Raw genomic sequence first — 17,959 nt, 5'->3', positions numbered from 1 at the left:
TTATGTTTCTGTTGGAAGCTGCCCAGAGCGGCTGGGGAAACCCAGCTGGATGGGTGGGGTATAAATAATAATAATAATTTCCGGCAAAAAAAGGGACAGTTGACAGCACTGGGCAGGTGAAAGCACCCACTTTGGAAACTGGGGATATTTTTAGGACAATGGCAGCTGGAAGGTTTCTGGGGTGCTCTGTGGAAGGAAGAGGGCCGAGGTGGTCTCTTCCATTTTGCCCTGGTGCCTTGCTTAAAGGAGCAATTCTGTGCACAAGAAGCTGGCATAAAGCAAACTGGTGTAATTTAATCTGGCACAAAGTTACACCGGCTCAAACTCCATTCAGGAGTGGAGCTCCTGCTGACTGAGCTGAGCTAAGCCTGGCAGAGCAAAAACAAGCCTTTAAAATAAGTGTTCGAGTGACACCACCCTTTCTGCCAGCTGAATTTACACTTGGGTTGCTAGATCGTGAGACTGAACTTGACAGGCTTAGGATGTGGCCAAAGTCCCCAATTCCAGCCATGGGGGCTTATGCTAACCTGAAATCTACCAGGCTTGGCTCAGCTGCAATGGAGGAGATATGGTGGAATATCTCTGGCTGAGCCAAAGATGAAGGCGTTAATCCGTCATAACCTGACTGTGCCAGGAAACAGCCAGAGGACTGCTGGATCCTAAGCCAATCACCCCAGCTTATGATTTATTGGGGGGGTGTTTTATACTTGCCGTTGAGTTCTGTATATTGTTTTTTCTTTGTTTTTCAAGCTTTAATAAATCTCTCTATATATTTATATATACACACACGCACACACACAGGAGCAACTGCTTTACCTGTTGGCAGAACACAGGTATGGAACCTGCTGGATAGAGTTAGTTGAGGGCCTGTAACCCCCCACAGCTGTGCCTCCTCCTCAATGTCATCCCTTCTGTCAGCTTTCCCAGGGAACACCTGGTGCAATAAGTTCTCCTGGCTATCAGACAAACCTGGCTGGAAAGCTGGAGGGGCAGCAGCATGGGAACCCTCACAGTGATGCTCAGTGTTTGGGTGGGCACTCCCGTGTTACTAAAAATTGCACAGGTTAATTTAGACACTGTTATACAACAGTGGGGAAGACTTTGACCAGTCTGCTGTCCAGATGCTGACAGGCAACTTCCAAGACTCCTCCTTAGGCTTCTTTTTCTTTAAACTAGCCTTCAGCCGGGTTGTGCTTCAAAGAGAGGACTGTCCTCCGACAGATAGAGGGAGGGCTGCCCTCTGACACCCTAAAGCTCTGCTCCAAGGGCCTGTGGGATTCCTTGGAAATGGACCAGAGTTTCTCAGCTAGAAAAAAAGTCATGCAGGGTTGCACCTGCAATGGGGCCTGGCCCCTTACAGATATTTTACTCCCTGCCAAAATGTCAACCTTAACCCCCCACTATATTCAATCTCTTGACCTGTTGCTTGCTGAGCTATAAAGAAAAACTCTCGACTTCGGGTTTTACCATGGGCTGTGACAGGTGCGCTCCGACAGCAGCTGCTGGGGGGGGGGCTACAGCTGGGTTTTTTGGGGGGCAACGTGAGGCTATGCGACCCCCCAAAAAAGGCTTGGAAGGAACCCCAAGCCAAAAGAAGTTCAGCAGTGCCTGTTACAGATCCTGGCACCACTCGCCTGAAAAAAAAGGCTCAGGGGTCCAGGCTGAAGATTCACCACCCCTGTGAGGGCCACATGCCAGCATGTGCACACTCACCCAGATGGGCCCATCACACAGTCTGCATGCTTATGCACACGCACAAACACATCCATTTTACTCTCTGGGGCAACGCTGGCAGAGAAGGGTCTTGGCACCATGTTCCACAGGGGAAGCCACACTATGGAGCCACTGCTTATGGCAGTGTGTGGATGTAGGCATGTGAAAATTGTTGGGATTCTTACACATTTCCTACACAAATGGGGTGGCCATGCCAGCCTGAGATTAGAATATATTCTGTGGCAGGAGCAATGCAAGAACAGGACACAAAACAGGTCTCAAAGAAGGAACAGCTTTTATTGATCCCCCTCATCCCGTGACACCAGAAGCTCAGTTATTAGCCATGGTTTCGTCTGCCCAGGCACGGAGGCGGCTGATGCGGGCATACACAGCAGGGGTGGTGGTTGAGCAGCGGCTGCTGCCCCAAGACACAATACCCACCAACTTCCAGACACCACCTTCCTGGCACACAAGGGGTCCTCCAGAATCACCCTGCAAACAGAAGACGGACAGTTTAGACTTTGGGCAGGTGGGTATCCTAGGCCTTCTGCCATAATTTTCCCTCTAGTCCTTTTTTAAGGAACCAGGCAATCTTTCGGGATGTTTACCCTCACATTCTCGAAAGGTCGGTTTGCAGTTTTCTGTTCTCCCACCCCCACCTATCACATGCCTTGGAGAAACTACAGATGAGTTGGCAAATATTCTTTTTCCTACCATGTATCCTTCAGTTTGAGGGAATCTTTGGAATCACAATCCCCCAGTCACTCCCTTTGTTGATTTTCAGTATTTTCTGTGTCTTCCTCCTGTGGGTTCCTCCCCACACCCTGATTTCTGGCTATTCTTGTTTTTGCAGTAAAAATAAATTGCCATGCCAACCACTCCAATGTGAACCGACAACATGGTACTGAAGCTTTTATAAGAGCTACTGTAACTTTAATTATCACATCCCTCCTTGCCACTTCTGCTCCTGCTCCTTGTTCTGTGAAGCTGAGAGAGAAGTGACCATTTGCTCCTTAATTAATCGGCTTCCCCTACCTGTAGGTGCTTGGGGTTTTTGTGTGAGTGGGGAGAGGGACAAGCAGCACTCACCATGCAGGAAGAAGATCCGGCTGCACCAGCGCAGATCATCAGGTCAGAGATGTTGCTGCCCCAGGACTTCTTGCATTCCTCATTGGACAGGAGAGGTAGGGCTGTTTGTTGCAGCTTGCTGGGGGTGGTGAAAGCTGCAGGAAAGAGGATCAAGTCAGCAATTGCTACTGCTTTGCAACACTCTGCTAGGTATTTATTTAGATGCCAAAGTGGCTTCTAAGCACTTTAAAACTATGAAGTCAATCTATTGTTAAAAATACACCACTGAAAAACCCAAGTCCACGTTACCACAAGTCAATAATCAAAACTAACTGGGTTCCCTTAGCTGAGCACAGTGAAGAGGAAGATGGTTTTTCGGGTAACCTGGTACACAGTGATTTAGAGCTCTGTTTGTAAGCAGCTGCCTTGTCACTAATAGGGAGGCACACATTGGCAAGGAGCACTTTGTCAGTGAGGTATCCCCACAGAGGGATCGTCCTTGAGTGGCCTAAAAAATCCAGCTCCCAACTGCCACAGAAGTCTCTCCCTCCTAACAAGATAGGAAGCCAGGTTTGAAGTAAAGTTTGGGTCAAGAAGGATTTCCCACTGACGCTTGCAATGGCTGCTCACCTCACGGGCAGAGAACTTGGGGAGTTGCGCTCAAGCAGGTGCGGTGAGCTTTTCTCAGACAGACAGGGCCACCTTCCCTTCTGGGGGCCACATGATAGTGAAGGGGAGGGCCAAAGGCAAATGTGCAAAAATTAAATATTTAACTTTTGTACAGCAGGCTAGTTTACACACACACACCTCTGCACTCTGTACAGGCAAGCAAGCGGCCCCCTAGACATCCCTCCCTGCGCCCTCCAGCACTTCCCCTGTGAGACCCCTGACAGGCCCACCGTTGTAGCGTGTCTTTCCCCAGCCGGAGGTGGCACAAAGGTCTCCGCTCTTGAAGTGGTCAGCAGTGTCTGTCAGGCACACGGGCGACACAGTGTCAGTCATCTCAGCAGGGGTGGCCAGCTTGATGAGGGCAATGTCGTTGTTGATGGCAACGGGGTCCCACTCTGGGTGGGTGAAGACCTGATGGGCGAGAGAGGCATTGTGGGTGCTGCAAGCGGGATAGAGTGATGCATCTGACCAGAGACTCACAAACATACCGGTATTGTGGTGTGTGCCTTTTGTTAAATCGTGGGAAAGATGGATGAAGACACAGCTCTTAAAACAACCAGCTCTTTATTTCAGCTGTGAGTCCTGGACTGCACAATAGCTTAGCTGGCTGGCTTATATAGTACTTAGTTACTTGCAACAGTAATAAACTTCCCCTAGCTACCCAATCTGTGAACAGCAGTCTCAATCCTTCATTCGCATGTTGTGGACCTGAGTGAGAACTGCAGCGACTGTGGCCAGAATGAGTACTGCAGTCAAACATACCCACAACACCTTTGTTGACTACAAGGCTAAACACACGCATGGTTTGGGGAGAGGAGTTGTAAACAGTGAGGTCAGCGGAGGGTGACAGGCAGATATCGGCTGGTAGTGATAATTGTGTTAAATAATAATAATAATAAAAATAACAACAACATATTATTTATACCCCGCCCATCTGGCTGGGCCTCCCCAGCCATATGGGTGGCTTCCAACAGATTAAAATACAATAATCTATTAAACATTAAAAGCTTCCCTAAACAGGGCTGCCTTCAGATGTCTAATTAACAAAAGCAGTCGATGACACAGAAGGTTCCTCCTCCAGTGACGACCACAGAGCGCCACAGAGTATTGGATTAAGTGGAGGATTAGTTGGACCAATTTTTATGTGTGTGTAGTTTTGGTTTTGGTTTTTCTTGCTTTTGGATTGTAAATATTTGTATTCGGGGGGGGGGGAATTATTTGTTTTCTATGTTTGTGTTTGAAAATAATTTATAATTTTTTTTTAAGGGGCTGGTTAACATTTACATAAGTGCCAGAACAAAGCCCGACCTCTGTCTAAGCCTTGTGCAAGTAAATCTGGATGAATACTCAATAAACATGCTATCTGGAGGAGCCCTGGAGAGGCCTTCCAGCTGCTTCACCCACCTTTTCGACAGCCAACTTCTGTATTTTCTCCGCAGAGGAGCTACGGTCATGTTCACCAAGCACCACGATGTTGGAGGTCCTGAGGAAAGCAAGCAAAAGCTATCTGTTGGCCCCAGCTGAAGGAACGGAGGTTGCATGGCCATCTTGTCAGGGATTCCTGCATTGCAGGGGGTTGAACTAGATGACCTTTGTGGGTCCCTTCCAGCTCTACAATTCTATAGTTCTATGATTCTCACATATATTTCAGCCCCTTGCTCTGACCACAGGTAGCTACGGTAACACATCTGCTAGCCTTTGCTGTGCATAGCCTGACCCTGCAACCTCCAGGATTCCTATTCATCTATTTAAAAAAATATCCCCAGGGAGGCAAGGTACTCACGTCACCCCACAATGGGCAGCAGTCACCACCCAGCGCTCGCTGACAAGGGACCCACCGCAGAAATGCCACCCGCTCCTCTCCTGCAAGGCAAACCAAGGAAAGCGGGTGGTGAGAGACCCAACAGGAACACAGCCAGGCAGCAGTGGCAATAGAAAGGGCCTTTGGCCATTTTATTTTCAGTTCCAATTAAGCACTGGTAGGGGAAGTGCAAATCAATAGAGGAAATGAACCAGACTCCCAAGACCTTCCCAAGCAATCTTACCTGCAGGGAGACCTGCCAGGGCCATGATCCGGGCACTGCCTCCTCCCCGTTGACAATGCGGGAGTAGCCAGTGAGGACAGGCTGGATCGAAGGGACGCCGCAACCTGGAAGCAAGAAAGGAGCTGAAGTGAGAGCTTTTCCATGTTCTGTGCTTTGCACTCAGGACTTCAGGTAAGGAGGCTGCAGGGACAGGGAATGGAAAGGCAGAGGCAGCCCAGGGGTCCATCTGTGCACCCTCTTCACGGTTCTGAGGACTGTCCCCTGATAGCCCTTCAAACAGAGGACTGTCCTCTATAAATGAGGGGACCAGGCCACCTGATACAATCTCCCTGGCCCTGTATCACTTCAAAATGCACCTGAGGTTGGCATCATCTAATGCTTCTCGTAGTAGCCTGTGCGGTGTACTGGTTAGAGTGTTAGACTAGGACCTGGGAGATGAGGGTTTGAATCCCTGCTCAGCCGTAAAGCTTACTTGGGCCAGTCACTGACTCTCAGCCTAACCTACCTCACGGTTTGCTCTGAGAAGAAAATGGGGAGAAAGGTGTGGGTTATAAATGCAGTAAAAAATAAGTAATTTTAAAAAATGAATTCATCCCTACCTATAGAGAGTTAGCATGTCAGGAAGACATGTCAGGGACAGGGATCCGAACCCTCACCTTATCCCTGGTGTTTAAGTGTAGGGAGTTTCAATGTGGCATTCAAGCATTTTGTTCATCTACCTATATTCTGGAACAGTAAAGTCCCAGGAGGGGCTGTGCCATGTGCTGATTCCCCCATGACCATCTAGATGAAGAGGATAACTTAACACTTCTAAAGTGCCTTAAACTTTATAAGCGCTATACATATGTTAAAAAACAAGGCCGTCCCTGACTGCAAGCTTACAATCGAACAGCCATGATAGAAAAGGAAAAAGGAAAGAGGAGGGCAGAGGAAAGCAAATACCAAAGCAAGTGTCCCTTCACTGGCCTATGGATGGGGCCAGGTTGGCCTACCCCCTGAATCAGCTCTATTTTCTAGAGAGAAAAGAAAGATGATTATCCAAGCCTGGGTGACACAACCATGGAAATGGTTTGCTTCCTCACCCCACCCCAAGCAAGGCCCAAGACCACAAGCAGGTGGGTACTTACTCTGTGCGGCACTGACAAGTGCCAGGCAGGACAAAAACCACAAGGCTGCCATAATAAGCTGGTTCTGAGGACAATAGCATATAGCATATAGCAGCTCAGCCATTTTTATACTGAGCGCTCAGACCAAAGGTGGCTGGGAGCCAGCGGCTACGTGGGAACGAGCAAACCTGTCCGTTGATAACACGGTTGATGACTGGCAGGTGAAAGCACCCACTTTGGAAACTGGGGCTATTTTTAGGTCAATGGCAGCTGGAAGGTTTCTGGGGTGCTCTGTGGTGGTCTCTTCCATTTTGCCCTGGTGCCTTGCTTAAAGGAGCAATTCTGTGCACAAGAAGCTGGCATAAAGCAAACTGGTGTAATTTAATCTGGCACAAAGTTACACCGGCTCAAACTCCATTCAGGAGTGGAGCTCCTGCTGACTGAGCTGAGCTAAGCCTGGCAGAGCAAAAACAAGCCTTTAAAATAAGTGTTCAAGTGACACCACCCTTTCTGCCGGCTGAATTTACACTTGGGTTGCTAGGTCGTGAGACTGAACTTGACAGGCTTAGGATGTGGCCTAAGTCCCCCTGATTGCAGCCATGGAACACAGTTTCCTGGGGGCTTATGCTAACCTGAAATCTACCAGGCTTGGCTCAGCTGCAATGGAGGAGATATGGTGGAATATCTCTGGCTGAGCCAAAGATGAAGGCGTTAATCCGTCATAACCTGACTGTGCCAGGAAACAGCCAGAGGACTGCTGGATCCTAAGCCAATCACCCCAGTTTATGATTTATTGGGGGGGGGGTGTTTGATACTTGCCGTTGAGTTCTGTATATTGGTTTTTCTTTGTTTGTTTTTCAAGCTTTAATAAATCTCTCTATATATTTATATATACACACACGCACACACACACACACACACACACAGGAGCAACTGCTTTACCTGTTGGCAGAACACAGGTATGGGACCTGCTGGATAGAGCTAGTTGAGGGCCTGTAACCCCCCACAGCTGTGCCTCCTCCTCAATGTCATCCCTTCTGTCAGCTTTCCCAGGGAACACCTGGTGCAATAAGTTCTCCTGGCTATCAGACAAACCTGGCTGGAAAGCTGGAGGGGCAGCAGCATGGGAACCCTCACAGTGATGCTCAGTGTTTGGGTGGGCACTCCCGTGTTACTAAAAATTGCACAGGTTAATTTAGACACATAGAAATAATTACTATCATTTAAACCAATATGCAACACTGGGTAGGACTTTGACCAGTCTGCTGTCCAGATGCTGACAGGCAACTTCCAAGACTCCTCCTTAGGCTTCTTTTTCTTTAAAGTAGCCTTCAGCCGGGTTGTGCTTCAAAGAGAGGACTGTCCTCCGACAGATAGAGGGAGGGCTGCCCTCTGTCAAACATGACACCCTAAAGCTCTGCTCCAAGGACCGGTGGGATTCCTCGGAAGTGGACCAGAGTTTCTCAGCTAGAAAAATAGTCATGCACCTGCAATGGGGCCTGGCCCCTTACAGATATTTTACTCCCTGCCAAAATGTCAACATTAACCCCCCACTATATTCAATCTCTTGACCTGTTGCTTGCTGAGCTATAAAGAAAAACATTCAGGAAGAGATCTACCTAGTTGTTCACTATAATAATTACTTTTCTGCTGTCTTCTACTGTTTTGACCAACAATTGTAAAGATGGTTAGATAACTGGCAGGGACAGTCCTCTTACTATATATATATATATATATATATATATATATATATATATATGGATTTGTCATTCACACAATTGCATATGTTTAGGTATATTAGGCTGCATGTGTTTGTGTTCTGGGCTGTCCTGCAGTGGTTTCTTGCTCCCATCATCCCCTTCATTGCAACATTGCTGACTAACTTCCTGCATGAATAACAACCTTCATATCAATTTTCTTCCACAGTGTGCTGGGAATGTTGGGTATGTTCTGTGACGCCCACCTCTCTGTGTTCATATACTGCAGGCATCCCCAAACTTTGGCCCTCCAGATGTTTTGGACTACAATTCCCATCTTCCCCAACCACTGGTCCTGTTAGCTAGGGATAATGGGAGTTGTAGGCCAAAACATCTGGAGGGCCGCAATTTGGGGATGCCTGATATACTGCATATCCAGTTGGACTGACTTATCTCTGTGTGTCAAGCTGTATGATATCTCCTAGAATTATCTGCTGCAGTACCAACCAGAGGTTCCTCAGCAAATAAGAGAGCCCTCCTGGATCTGGCCAAAGGCCCATCTAGTCCAGCATCCTGCTCTCACAGTGGCCAATCAGGTGTCTGTGGGAAACTAGCAATGCTGAACTGAGCACAAGTACACCCTCCCCTCCTGTGGCTTCCAGCAACTGAGAGTCAAAAGCAGGCTTCCTTAAACTCGGCCCTCCATATGTTTTTGGCCTACAACTCCCATGATCCCTAGCTAGCAGGACCAGTGATCAGGGATGATGGGAACTGTAGTCTCAAAACACCTGGAGGGCCAAGTTTGAGGAAGCCTGGTCAAAAGCATTGCTGCCTCCAGTGGTGGAGGCAGAGCATAGCCATCATGGCTAGTAGCTGTTGATAGCCTTCTCCTCCATGCAATTTGTCCAATCCTCTTTTAAAGCTGTCTAAGTTGGTGGCCATCATTGCCTCCTGTAGGAGTGAGTTCCACAGTTTAACCATGCACCGCATGAAGAAGACCAATTCAGAGGTCTCCAATCCTGGAGGAACTGCCTTCCCCACAAACCCTTTTTTACTCCACCTCCTCCTTGCCTCAGAGACCAGCTGGCACCTGTGGCTGCCCTTGAGCCAGGTCACCTGGGCCTTTGCCCACAGCCTCCGCCAGCCCTATGCCATGGAACTTCTTGCTTATCTTCAAGGTCCTACGATAACAGGAGGCTGGAAAACCAGCTTAGCCTGTGCCAGCTACCTCACAACATATATAAGCATTTGCAGCCCTTGCTTCATTCCCGACTCTTTCAAGAAGCAAGATGGATTCCGTCTGGTTCCTGTTCTGCCTGGCCTTCCTTGGTGCTGCCCGTGGTGAGTGCCTTGTAAGAGGCCAAGCAGGAGGAGGCGGCAACTCCGACCCCCCTCCTTTGACATGCTGAGAGGGAAGTGCCCTTTGTGGCTCACCGCTTCAGGTCAGGGGTTGACATCTGCGGGAGGGTCAAGGGATGCAGTTCATCGTCCATGGGCCGACTTCACCGCTTCCCCAGCACCCATGGGAACGGATGCTGCACCTCCATCTCCAACCACAGAACCACGACTGAAGTTTCTAAAATGCTCAAGTCCTACCTGCCCATCACACACTCTAACTTGGCTGAAGTCCCCTGCCATTATTCGGTGGCAAGCAAGGACCACTCTCCCCTTGTCTTTTGTTATTTCACATGTTGCAGGACTGAGCCTTGGTAATGAAAACACAGTGCAGGGGGCCAGTCCCTGGTGAAAGCTGAACTCAGATGAAGCCGTGCACAGATTTAGTTTACATCCAGGGATAGGAAGTCTTTCCTGGGTAACAAACAAACAAACAAACCAAAAACAAACCAAAAACAAACCTGATTTCTTGCCAGGTTGTGGCACTCCGGCCATCCATCCGGTCTTGAGCGGCTATTCCCGAATTGTCAATGGAGAGGAGGCAGTGCCTGGATCGTGGCCCTGGCAGGTATCCTTGCAGGTAAGAAGAGCCCAGCACACTTTGCTTTGGCTGGAGACCTGGAAAATAAAATAATAATAATAATAATAATAATAATAATAATAATAATAATAATAATATATGTATACCCTGCCCATCTGTCTGGGTTTCCCCAGCCACTTTGGGTGAACTGAATGAGAAAGGTGGGGGCAACATAAAGTGCTTCTTCATACAATGCACAATTAATTTGTGGAACTTGCTGCCACAATATGTGGTGATAGCCACTGGCTTAGTCCGTGGGTGGGCTCCTCAAGATACAAGTTCAGCACCTGCTCTCTCCTTGTGGTTGACCGGGGTGGCCAACAAGTCAAAGTGGACATGGCAAGCATTCTGGTCCTCAGGGTTACTTTCAAAAATGCTTCCCCATCAGCTGCTCTGCACAATTTAAAATCAATTTTGAGGCACTCTTGGGAGAACCACAAAATGTATCTGATCATTACAGTAGGGAACACCATAGGAGTAGTCCGTATGCTTAGTTTTTGTGGAAAATAATAATTTATTTATTTTTTATGGACAGTTTGGGGGAGGGAGTGGGGAGCCACCAAAAGCTTTTTGGCATTACAGCAATGAGCAGTTGGTAAAATAACTGAGACAACCCTGGTTCGTGGAACAGGGAGAGAGAGAGAGAGTGTGTTCACATCAAGGGAAGTAAGAGTACTGCTGTATTCTGCCTTGGTCAGCCCCCTCACCTGGGGATGCGTGTCCAGTTCTGGGCAGCAATTTAAGAAGGTTATTGACAAGCTGGAACACGTATAGAGGAGGGCGACCAGGATTATAAAGGACCTGGAAATCAAGCCTTTGAGGGGGTGGAGTATGTTTAGTTTGGAGAAGAAAAGACTGATAGGTCATATTGTAGCCACCTTCAAATATCTGTCACGTGGAAAATGCAGCAAGCTTGCTTCCTGTTGCTCTGGAGTACGCTTCCTCAACCTCGGCCCTCCAGATGTTTTCAGACTACAATTCCCATCACCCCTGACCACTGGCCCTGCTAGCTAGGGATCATGGGAGTTGTAGGCCAAAAACATCTGGAGGGCCGAGTTTGAGGAAGCCTGCTCTGTAGGGTAGGACCAATGGCTTCAAGTTACAAGAAAGGAGATTCCAACAAAACATTAGGAAGAACTTTCTGATGGTAAGAGCCATTTGACAATGAAACAGGCTACCTTGGAAGTCTGAAACAGACTACCTCCTCACTTGGAGGACTTTAAGCACAGGTTGGGTTGCCATCTGTCAGGGATTACTGAGCTGCACTGCATGTCAAAGCACTCCTTTCTATCTGCTCACATGTTCCCCTCAATCCCTCAGGACAACACTGGCTTCCATTTCTGCGGAGGTTCTCTGATCAGCGAGAACTGGGTGGTCACCGCAGCCCACTGCAATGTCAGGTAAGGGAGACTCTGTGTACAACCCACTTCTAAGAAGAGATGCTCTGGGGCTCAGGATAAAACCAGGAAGCCAGACTTGCTGAAGCCCTAGCCCTGTAATCCTAGAGGGATGTGTGTGTGCCGGTGGTGAGCGAAGTACTCTGCACACACTCAGAGGCACACTTTACTTTTCATAGTGTTTCTTAGAGATTCCAAAGTCAAAATCTCTTTCTAAATGCATTCCACCACAATTTTGTTCCGGTGCTCAAAGTGGGAGAAATAAAGAAAGCGGGGTTGTCACATTTCCCAGGAGGCAGGATTGCCAACTGACCGGCAGAGGTGGGCACAGACGCCAACCCAGAATCCTGCTGTGTCCACAACAGCAGGTTGATGTCCAGGAATCAGGAAATGAAGCTTTTCAAAGGAAGCCCATGTGTGGCTCAGGCGTATTGCGGGATGTTTAACTGGCAGCTAGACCCAGCCAGTTATGAAAAAGTATAATTGAAAGGAGGGTCCAGGAAGCCACCAGCAAGGGTGCTGGGCGCTGGTAGCTAGCTGTCCAAGGATGCCAAGTGCTGATACTGATTCCTAGCCTGAGCTGAGAACTATGAAGGTGCTGGAACAAATCTTACCTTTCTCATGCCTCCAGAGAGTGGCCTTAGGCAAACAGCTCACCCCCCTCCACACACCGGCAATTTGGAGATAACAGCACCTGCCTATGCTACAGGGCTGTTGTAGTGATTGTTGAGATCATGTATATGAAGCGCTTTGACTATACTTCTCAGCATGGTTGACTAATGAATACTATCAACTGCTCCCTCCACTGCAGGACAAGCCACCTGGTGGTCTTGGGTGAATTTGACCAACGCACTCCTGCTGAAGATGTTCAAGTCATAAAGATTGCCCAGGTAGGTAGCACAAGATTGACCTTCCCAGACCTCAGGTGCTCCTTGCTCTGTGTGTGTGTATCAAAATACCAGGCCAAAGTACTGCTAAAATGTGAGTGGATAGCAGTGGAGGTGTACACACGATGATCGGTCTTTAAAGTGGGCATCATTGGCTCAATGCCACTAAACGGTTTTAACTGGATTTTGAATAAACGTGCCATTAACCATTGCTGGTTTTTTTATTTTAATGTATTATCTTTCTTATAATTATCTTCCTCTGCAAACCACTATTCTGAATAATGCTTTTTATAGGGTGGCGTGGGGGACACTGGAAATGAGTCTATGGAACCAAGGGAGCAGTGGCCCCCCCTAAAATTTGGGAACCACTGGCTTAAACTAAACTGCCTCCTCCTTTGACAGGTTTTCAAGAACCCCAAGTTCAACCTTTTCACAGTGAAGAACGACATCACCTTGTTGAAGCTGGCTAGCCCAGCCCAGCTGACAGCTCGCGTGTCTCCCGTGTGTCTGCCCCAGGCCACAGACGACTTCCCCGGGGGCATGACCTGCGTCACCACTGGATGGGGCCTTACCAAACACACTAGTAATTTTTATTTGTATTTATTGATGTGTCATTTATATTCCACCTTTCCTCCAAGGATCTCAAGGTGGTGTACGTACTTCTCCCTCTCTCCATTTTATCCTCACAACAACCCTGTGAGATAGGTTAGGCTGAGAAAGACAGTGACTGGTCAAAAGTCACCCAATGGGCTAAATGGCTGAGAGGAGATTTGAACTGCAGTCTCCCAGGTCCTTGTCCACTACTCCACACTGGTAATATCTGGGCACTACCTTTACAGTGGTACGTACCTTGGTTCTTAAACTTAATCTGTTCCGGAATTCTATTCCAAGGCTTTAAAATCCATTCCAGGCTTTAAAAACAACAATCCCTAAAACAGCAATTTAACAGGAATTTTACTATCTAAGGAGATCATTGATCCATAAAATGATAGCAATAAACAATGTACGGCAGTCACACACACAATCAATCAATCAATCAATAGCTGAATTGGGTTCCACACAGTCACACACACAAAAAAGCTGCAAAAGGGCAAAATAAATCGCAAAAACAGACAGACCTCAGCGTAACACTCAAAACGGAGCATGTTCAGCTTCCGAAAAAAGTTCGCAAACCGGAACTTTTACTCCCAGTTTTGCAGTGTTTGAGTTCCAAGTTGTTTGAGTACCAAGGCGTTTGAGAACCAAAGTACCACTGTACTTGAAAATACGCCATGGTGGTTGGTCTTGAACCCAGGTTTTTATCAGCCTGCCCCATATCCCTTTTGTGCGAACTGGGTGATATAGAGCAGGGGGTGGCAAATTTGTGCTCCTTCGGGTACAGCTGGACTACTTCCATCATTCCTGGCCATGCCTGGCAGGCCTACCCTCCAATGAAAATAGGGACATCCAGTGCTATTTTACTAGAAAAAAGAGGTTCTGGAACTCACCACGAACACCTCCCTCGTTCTCTTAGAATGGCAATGTGCCCACCTGAGACGTGCCGGAACTGATTTCCAGTGAGTTCTGCATGAAAAAAGCCCTGGGGGCGCCTATTCCATACTCTCCAACATTTCTCCAATGAAAATAGGGATGTCCTAAGGAAAAGTGAGACATGATCAAATCAGAAACTGGGCTGGCTTCTGTAAATCTGGGACTGTCCCTGGAAAATAGGGATGCTTGGAAGGTCTGGGCAGGCCTGAACATATTTTATTTACTTACTTCCTTACAGTATTTCTAGCCTGCAATTCATAGAATATTTTCAATCTTGGAGTGAAAACAAACAGAAAGAAACAGCAATATGCCGAAACTACAAAACTATTTTTATAATAGGTCCAATAACAACCAATTAAGCATTCATGAGATAATTAAGCAGAACAGCAATGAGGCCAAAAAAGTGACATTTCCAATGAAGTAAAAGGAAACACAGAACATTCAAATACATTATTATTATTATTTTATTATTTATTTAATTTCTATACCGCCCTATAGTACCCAAAGGTCTCAGGGCGGTTCACATAAAATATCAAATACATAAAATCAAAACAAAAGCAACAACTCAATAACCCCCCCCCCCCAAAGGAATTAGCACATTAACCAGCCAGGGACCTTAGCAACTGTTCCCACCCTATTTTTCACTTGCTTACTCACCCCACCCCATTTCGCACATAAAAAGGCACCTCCCCCCCCCCACCATCCAAGCCATATCATGTGCCCAGTTCTGTAGAATACTCTGTTGACAAGAGATTCGGCAGGCGCCTTCTGTGCCAACTTTTAAACGCCTACTGAAAACTGTTCTATTCCGCACAGCCTACGCAGGCAGTTAAGAGTAACATCCTTGCACTGTGGTTAACCAGTGTCCGCTTTCTAACCTTTTTTAATGTTTCTTATTGTACTGTTTTATTTATAATTGTTGTAAACCACTCTTGGTATTTTTTAAAATGAATATCAGTACCTAGATATTTGTATAAATAAACATGTATGAAAACCAGGGTTGCCATATTTCAAAAAGTAAAAACAAGGACACCCTGAAAGTTGAACTTTTTTTTTTTTTACAAAAGCGCCCCCCAAACCGCAAACTTTCGATTGACATGCCTAAGATCCAGGACAAAGTGCCGCCTTTCGGAAATTCCCCCAGATGTCAATTCCGTCTTTCAAATCCCGGCAATGTCCAGGAAAATCTGGATGTATGGCAGCCCTAATGAAAACCCCTCCTCTCATTTGTTCTTTCCCAGACAAGGAGACTCCGGACAAACTGCAGCAAGTGGCCCTCCCTCTGCTGACCAATGAGCAGTGCAAGAAATATTGGGGGGCTCGCATTTCTGACGTCATGATCTGCGCCGGTGCTGCAGGGGCTTCCTCTTGCATGGTATGTCCTCCCATACTACCTGAGCTGCCCTCCCACCTCAGGGTACCCCCTCCCCAAAGCCCACCCACCTTCTCTCAGCCACCACAGCAGTTCCTGTCTGAAACGAGGCACCTGCTATCTCCCCCTTGCATCTTGCTGGCCTCCCATTTCTGTTTTTTTCTTGGCCATGGAAGTCGGCTTCCTCTTGCCCTGCCTGTCCGGCACATGATTTCTGAAAGGCAAGAATGACCAGAGGTCAATGCCATCTGCCCTGGAAATCCTGAATCCTGGGGCCCAGGCGGTGGCAGTTTTAGTGGCGAGGGGAAGCTGAGCATTAACCCAGTATTCCCATTAAAAGGCAAATCCACCTAATTTCAGAAGCAATTTGTGTACCAAAAACAACAGCCGTCCTCCACAGCCATTCGTGAAGCAAAAGACACTCATCCAAATTTGGCTGTGCCAAGTAAGGTGTACCAAAATGCATGTACTAAAAAGCAAAGTGTGCCTCAGAATGCACATACTGTATTAGTGAAAACAGCATACACACCGAACCATCAAATCTGGGAAAATATAAACAGTAGGGGGCACAGGCTTTGCAATAAATAAAAAAATATGTGCATATGAGAAATCCCAAAAAAAATGCGGGTGGGGAATGTTCACGAGGACGTTAAAATAATTGCAAACGGATATGGAAATGTGGAGAACTGAACTTAAGATTGGAAAACGTGAGAAACCAAAATGGACACACCTGCCCATCATACCTCACCTGTCGCAGGACTGAGGCCTTTCCCCATCACTCGTCTCCTGACATGGAAGTTGCCAGCTCCCACCTTCCTCCTTTCCTACGGAACCTCCTTTGACACTCTGCTTTGGTTGTTCCCCTACAGGGTGACTCTGGTGGCCCCTTGGTGTGCCAGAAAGATGGTGCCTGGACCCTCGTCGGGATTGTCTCCTGGGGCAGCGGCACTTGCTCCCCATCCAGCCCAGGGGTCTATGCCCGAGTGACTGAGCTCCTTCCCTTTATTGAGGAAACGCTAGCTAAGAACTAACTCAACTCTCCTTGTCTTCAGAACAATAAAACCAGCATCTGCCATCATTGTTTGTGTTTCTTCTATGCTGTTGCGCTCAGGTCCTGGCTGCAGGCTTCGCACAGACACCTGGTTGGCCCCTGTGAGAACGGGATGCTGGACTAGATGGGCCATTGGCCTGACCCAGCAGGGAGCCTCTTACACTCTTGAGCTTCAATGCCACATATACGGTAGCATGAGGTGGTAGAATTCTGGCCTGTACCACATTGGCTGCAGGTGTGGCGTGACTCATACACCAAATGCACACCCATGCCAACAAACAAACCTCTTTGCATGATGTAATCAGTTCTAGGCAGGGGCAGACTTTAGTACTATGATGCCCTGAGCAAGGACAATATTTGGTGCCCACCCCAGAAAAGTATTTATTTTCACAACAATTCCTTATTTATTATTTCGCACTCCCTCTACATAGATAGATACTTTGTCATTGTACTTTAAATAGTACATCGAAATTGAATGCCCTCCCTTAAAAACAAAACAAAAACACATTTACAGCCATACACATACATACACATCCCCCTATTCTGTTACACTGTCTGTTTAAAGTTGTGGCTTCCAAAGTTTTTACAGTGTTGGAGGAGAAAGTCGCTTATGTTTCCTTTTCCTTTTGTGTTGCATATTAGCTCTGCTTCCCTTCTGAGGCAGGTTGCTTTGCATATCTTGAAGGGCTCCATTTAAGTTTTGCACATTTCACAGTAGCGCGGTAGTCTGCAAGTGTGGGTTAGTGAAGAGCAGTAGTTGGGAGGTGGAGGACTGGAGTGGTGTTCAGCTTGTTTTAAAAAAAGTAGGCGCAGTCCTCTACCTTGGAAGGTGGTGGACTCTCCTTCACTGGAGGTTTTTAAACGGAGGTCAGAGGGCCCCCTTCTCAGGATTCTTGAGCTCCGATTCTGGCATTGCAGGGGCTTGAACTATTGATCCTTGAGGGTCACTTCCAACCTCCCAATTCTATGATTCTACGGAGAATTCTGCCATCTTATTTCACATCATGTGTAAACTACCGGTAGTGGTTATAATTTATTTTTTTGGCAAGTGTGACACAGGGTAGTTAAGGGAGTTGTGCATCCCTCTTGCAAGAGTATTGTGGCTATGGTCACACCAATTAATTAATTAATTAGTAACTGCTGTGCTTTACTTGCTCTTGGTTGTGTAACTCTTAATGGTAACTGAAGTGAACTCGAGTGGCCGTTTCATCTGTTGATAACACACTCATGAATGAGACTAGTCAACATCCAAGATTTCTACTCAATATTACTTAAACCTCAATCCTACACACTCCTACAACCCCAATGAACCTAGTGGGGCTTATTTCTCCCCCTCCCCGCCTACCTGCAGCCCAGAAGGTAAGAAAGACTCCAGGATAAACCCCTCCACCGCTTCGTTCCGCTGAAATGCGTTAAACTGGTCTGAGGGAGGTGCGTGGAGAAAAAGGG

The 17,959-nt window shown here is 47.3% G+C and overlaps 2 protein-coding genes and 1 long non-coding RNA gene across 3 annotated transcripts; 1 reads left to right on the top strand and 2 right to left on the bottom strand.

Annotated features, from left to right (window-relative positions):
• Positions 1 to 1,991: 1,991 nt before the first annotated feature.
• LOC118078073 (chymotrypsinogen B) lies at positions 1,992 to 6,755 on the bottom strand. Its single transcript, XM_035101802.3, has 7 exons — positions 6,623 to 6,755; positions 5,496 to 5,599; positions 5,234 to 5,313; positions 4,855 to 4,933; positions 3,681 to 3,861; positions 2,803 to 2,936; positions 1,992 to 2,205 (listed from the first exon to the last, which is right to left on the bottom strand). Exons 1-7 carry the CDS (start codon positions 6,723 to 6,725, stop codon positions 2,044 to 2,046), a joined length of 843 nt encoding a protein of 280 aa, XP_034957693.3. The 5' UTR covers positions 6,726 to 6,755; the 3' UTR covers positions 1,992 to 2,043.
• Positions 6,756 to 9,493: 2,738 nt separating this feature from the next.
• LOC118087759 (chymotrypsinogen 2-like) lies at positions 9,494 to 16,537 on the top strand. Its single transcript, XM_035120714.3, has 7 exons — positions 9,494 to 9,639; positions 10,170 to 10,273; positions 11,594 to 11,673; positions 12,482 to 12,560; positions 12,960 to 13,140; positions 15,329 to 15,462; positions 16,329 to 16,537. The coding sequence occupies exons 1-7, from the start codon at positions 9,588 to 9,590 to the stop codon at positions 16,488 to 16,490; spliced, it is 792 nt and encodes a 263-aa protein (XP_034976605.1). The 5' UTR covers positions 9,494 to 9,587; the 3' UTR covers positions 16,491 to 16,537.
• On the bottom strand, positions 10,175 to 17,950 carry LOC132592318 (uncharacterized). Its single transcript, XR_015950561.1, has 4 exons — positions 17,856 to 17,950; positions 14,045 to 14,191; positions 13,407 to 13,486; positions 10,175 to 10,311 (listed from the first exon to the last, which is right to left on the bottom strand). It is a non-coding gene; the product is annotated as an uncharacterized LOC132592318 (long non-coding RNA).
• Positions 17,951 to 17,959: the final 9 nt, after the last annotated feature.

The sequence above is a fragment of the Zootoca vivipara genome, chromosome 6 (assembly GCF_965207765.1).
Source record: "Zootoca vivipara chromosome 6, rZooViv2.hap1.1, whole genome shotgun sequence".
Lineage (NCBI taxonomy): Eukaryota > Metazoa > Chordata > Lepidosauria > Squamata > Lacertidae > Zootoca > Zootoca vivipara.
Note: the sequence above shows the minus strand (reverse complement) of the source record. Positions and strands in the feature narration are given on the sequence as shown.

Coding starts and splice junctions, on each gene's coding strand:
- LOC118078073 (XM_035101802.3), bottom strand. CDS start 6,725: ATGGCTGAGCTGCTATATGCTATATGCTATTGTCCTCAGAACCAGCTT. Junction 5,314..5,495: donor CCTGGCAGGTCTCCCTGCAG/GTAAGATTGCTT, acceptor TTTGCCTTGCAG/GAGAGGAGCGGGTGGCATTT. Junction 4,934..5,233: donor GCTGCCCATTGTGGGGTGAC/GTGAGTACCTTG, acceptor TGCTTTCCTCAG/GACCTCCAACATCGTGGTGC.
- LOC118087759 (XM_035120714.3), top strand. CDS start 9,588: ATGGATTCCGTCTGGTTCCTGTTCTGCCTGGCCTTCCTTGGTGCTGCC. Junction 10,274..11,593: donor CCTGGCAGGTATCCTTGCAG/GTAAGAAGAGCC, acceptor TCAATCCCTCAG/GACAACACTGGCTTCCATTT. Junction 12,561..12,959: donor AAGTCATAAAGATTGCCCAG/GTAGGTAGCACA, acceptor CTCCTTTGACAG/GTTTTCAAGAACCCCAAGTT.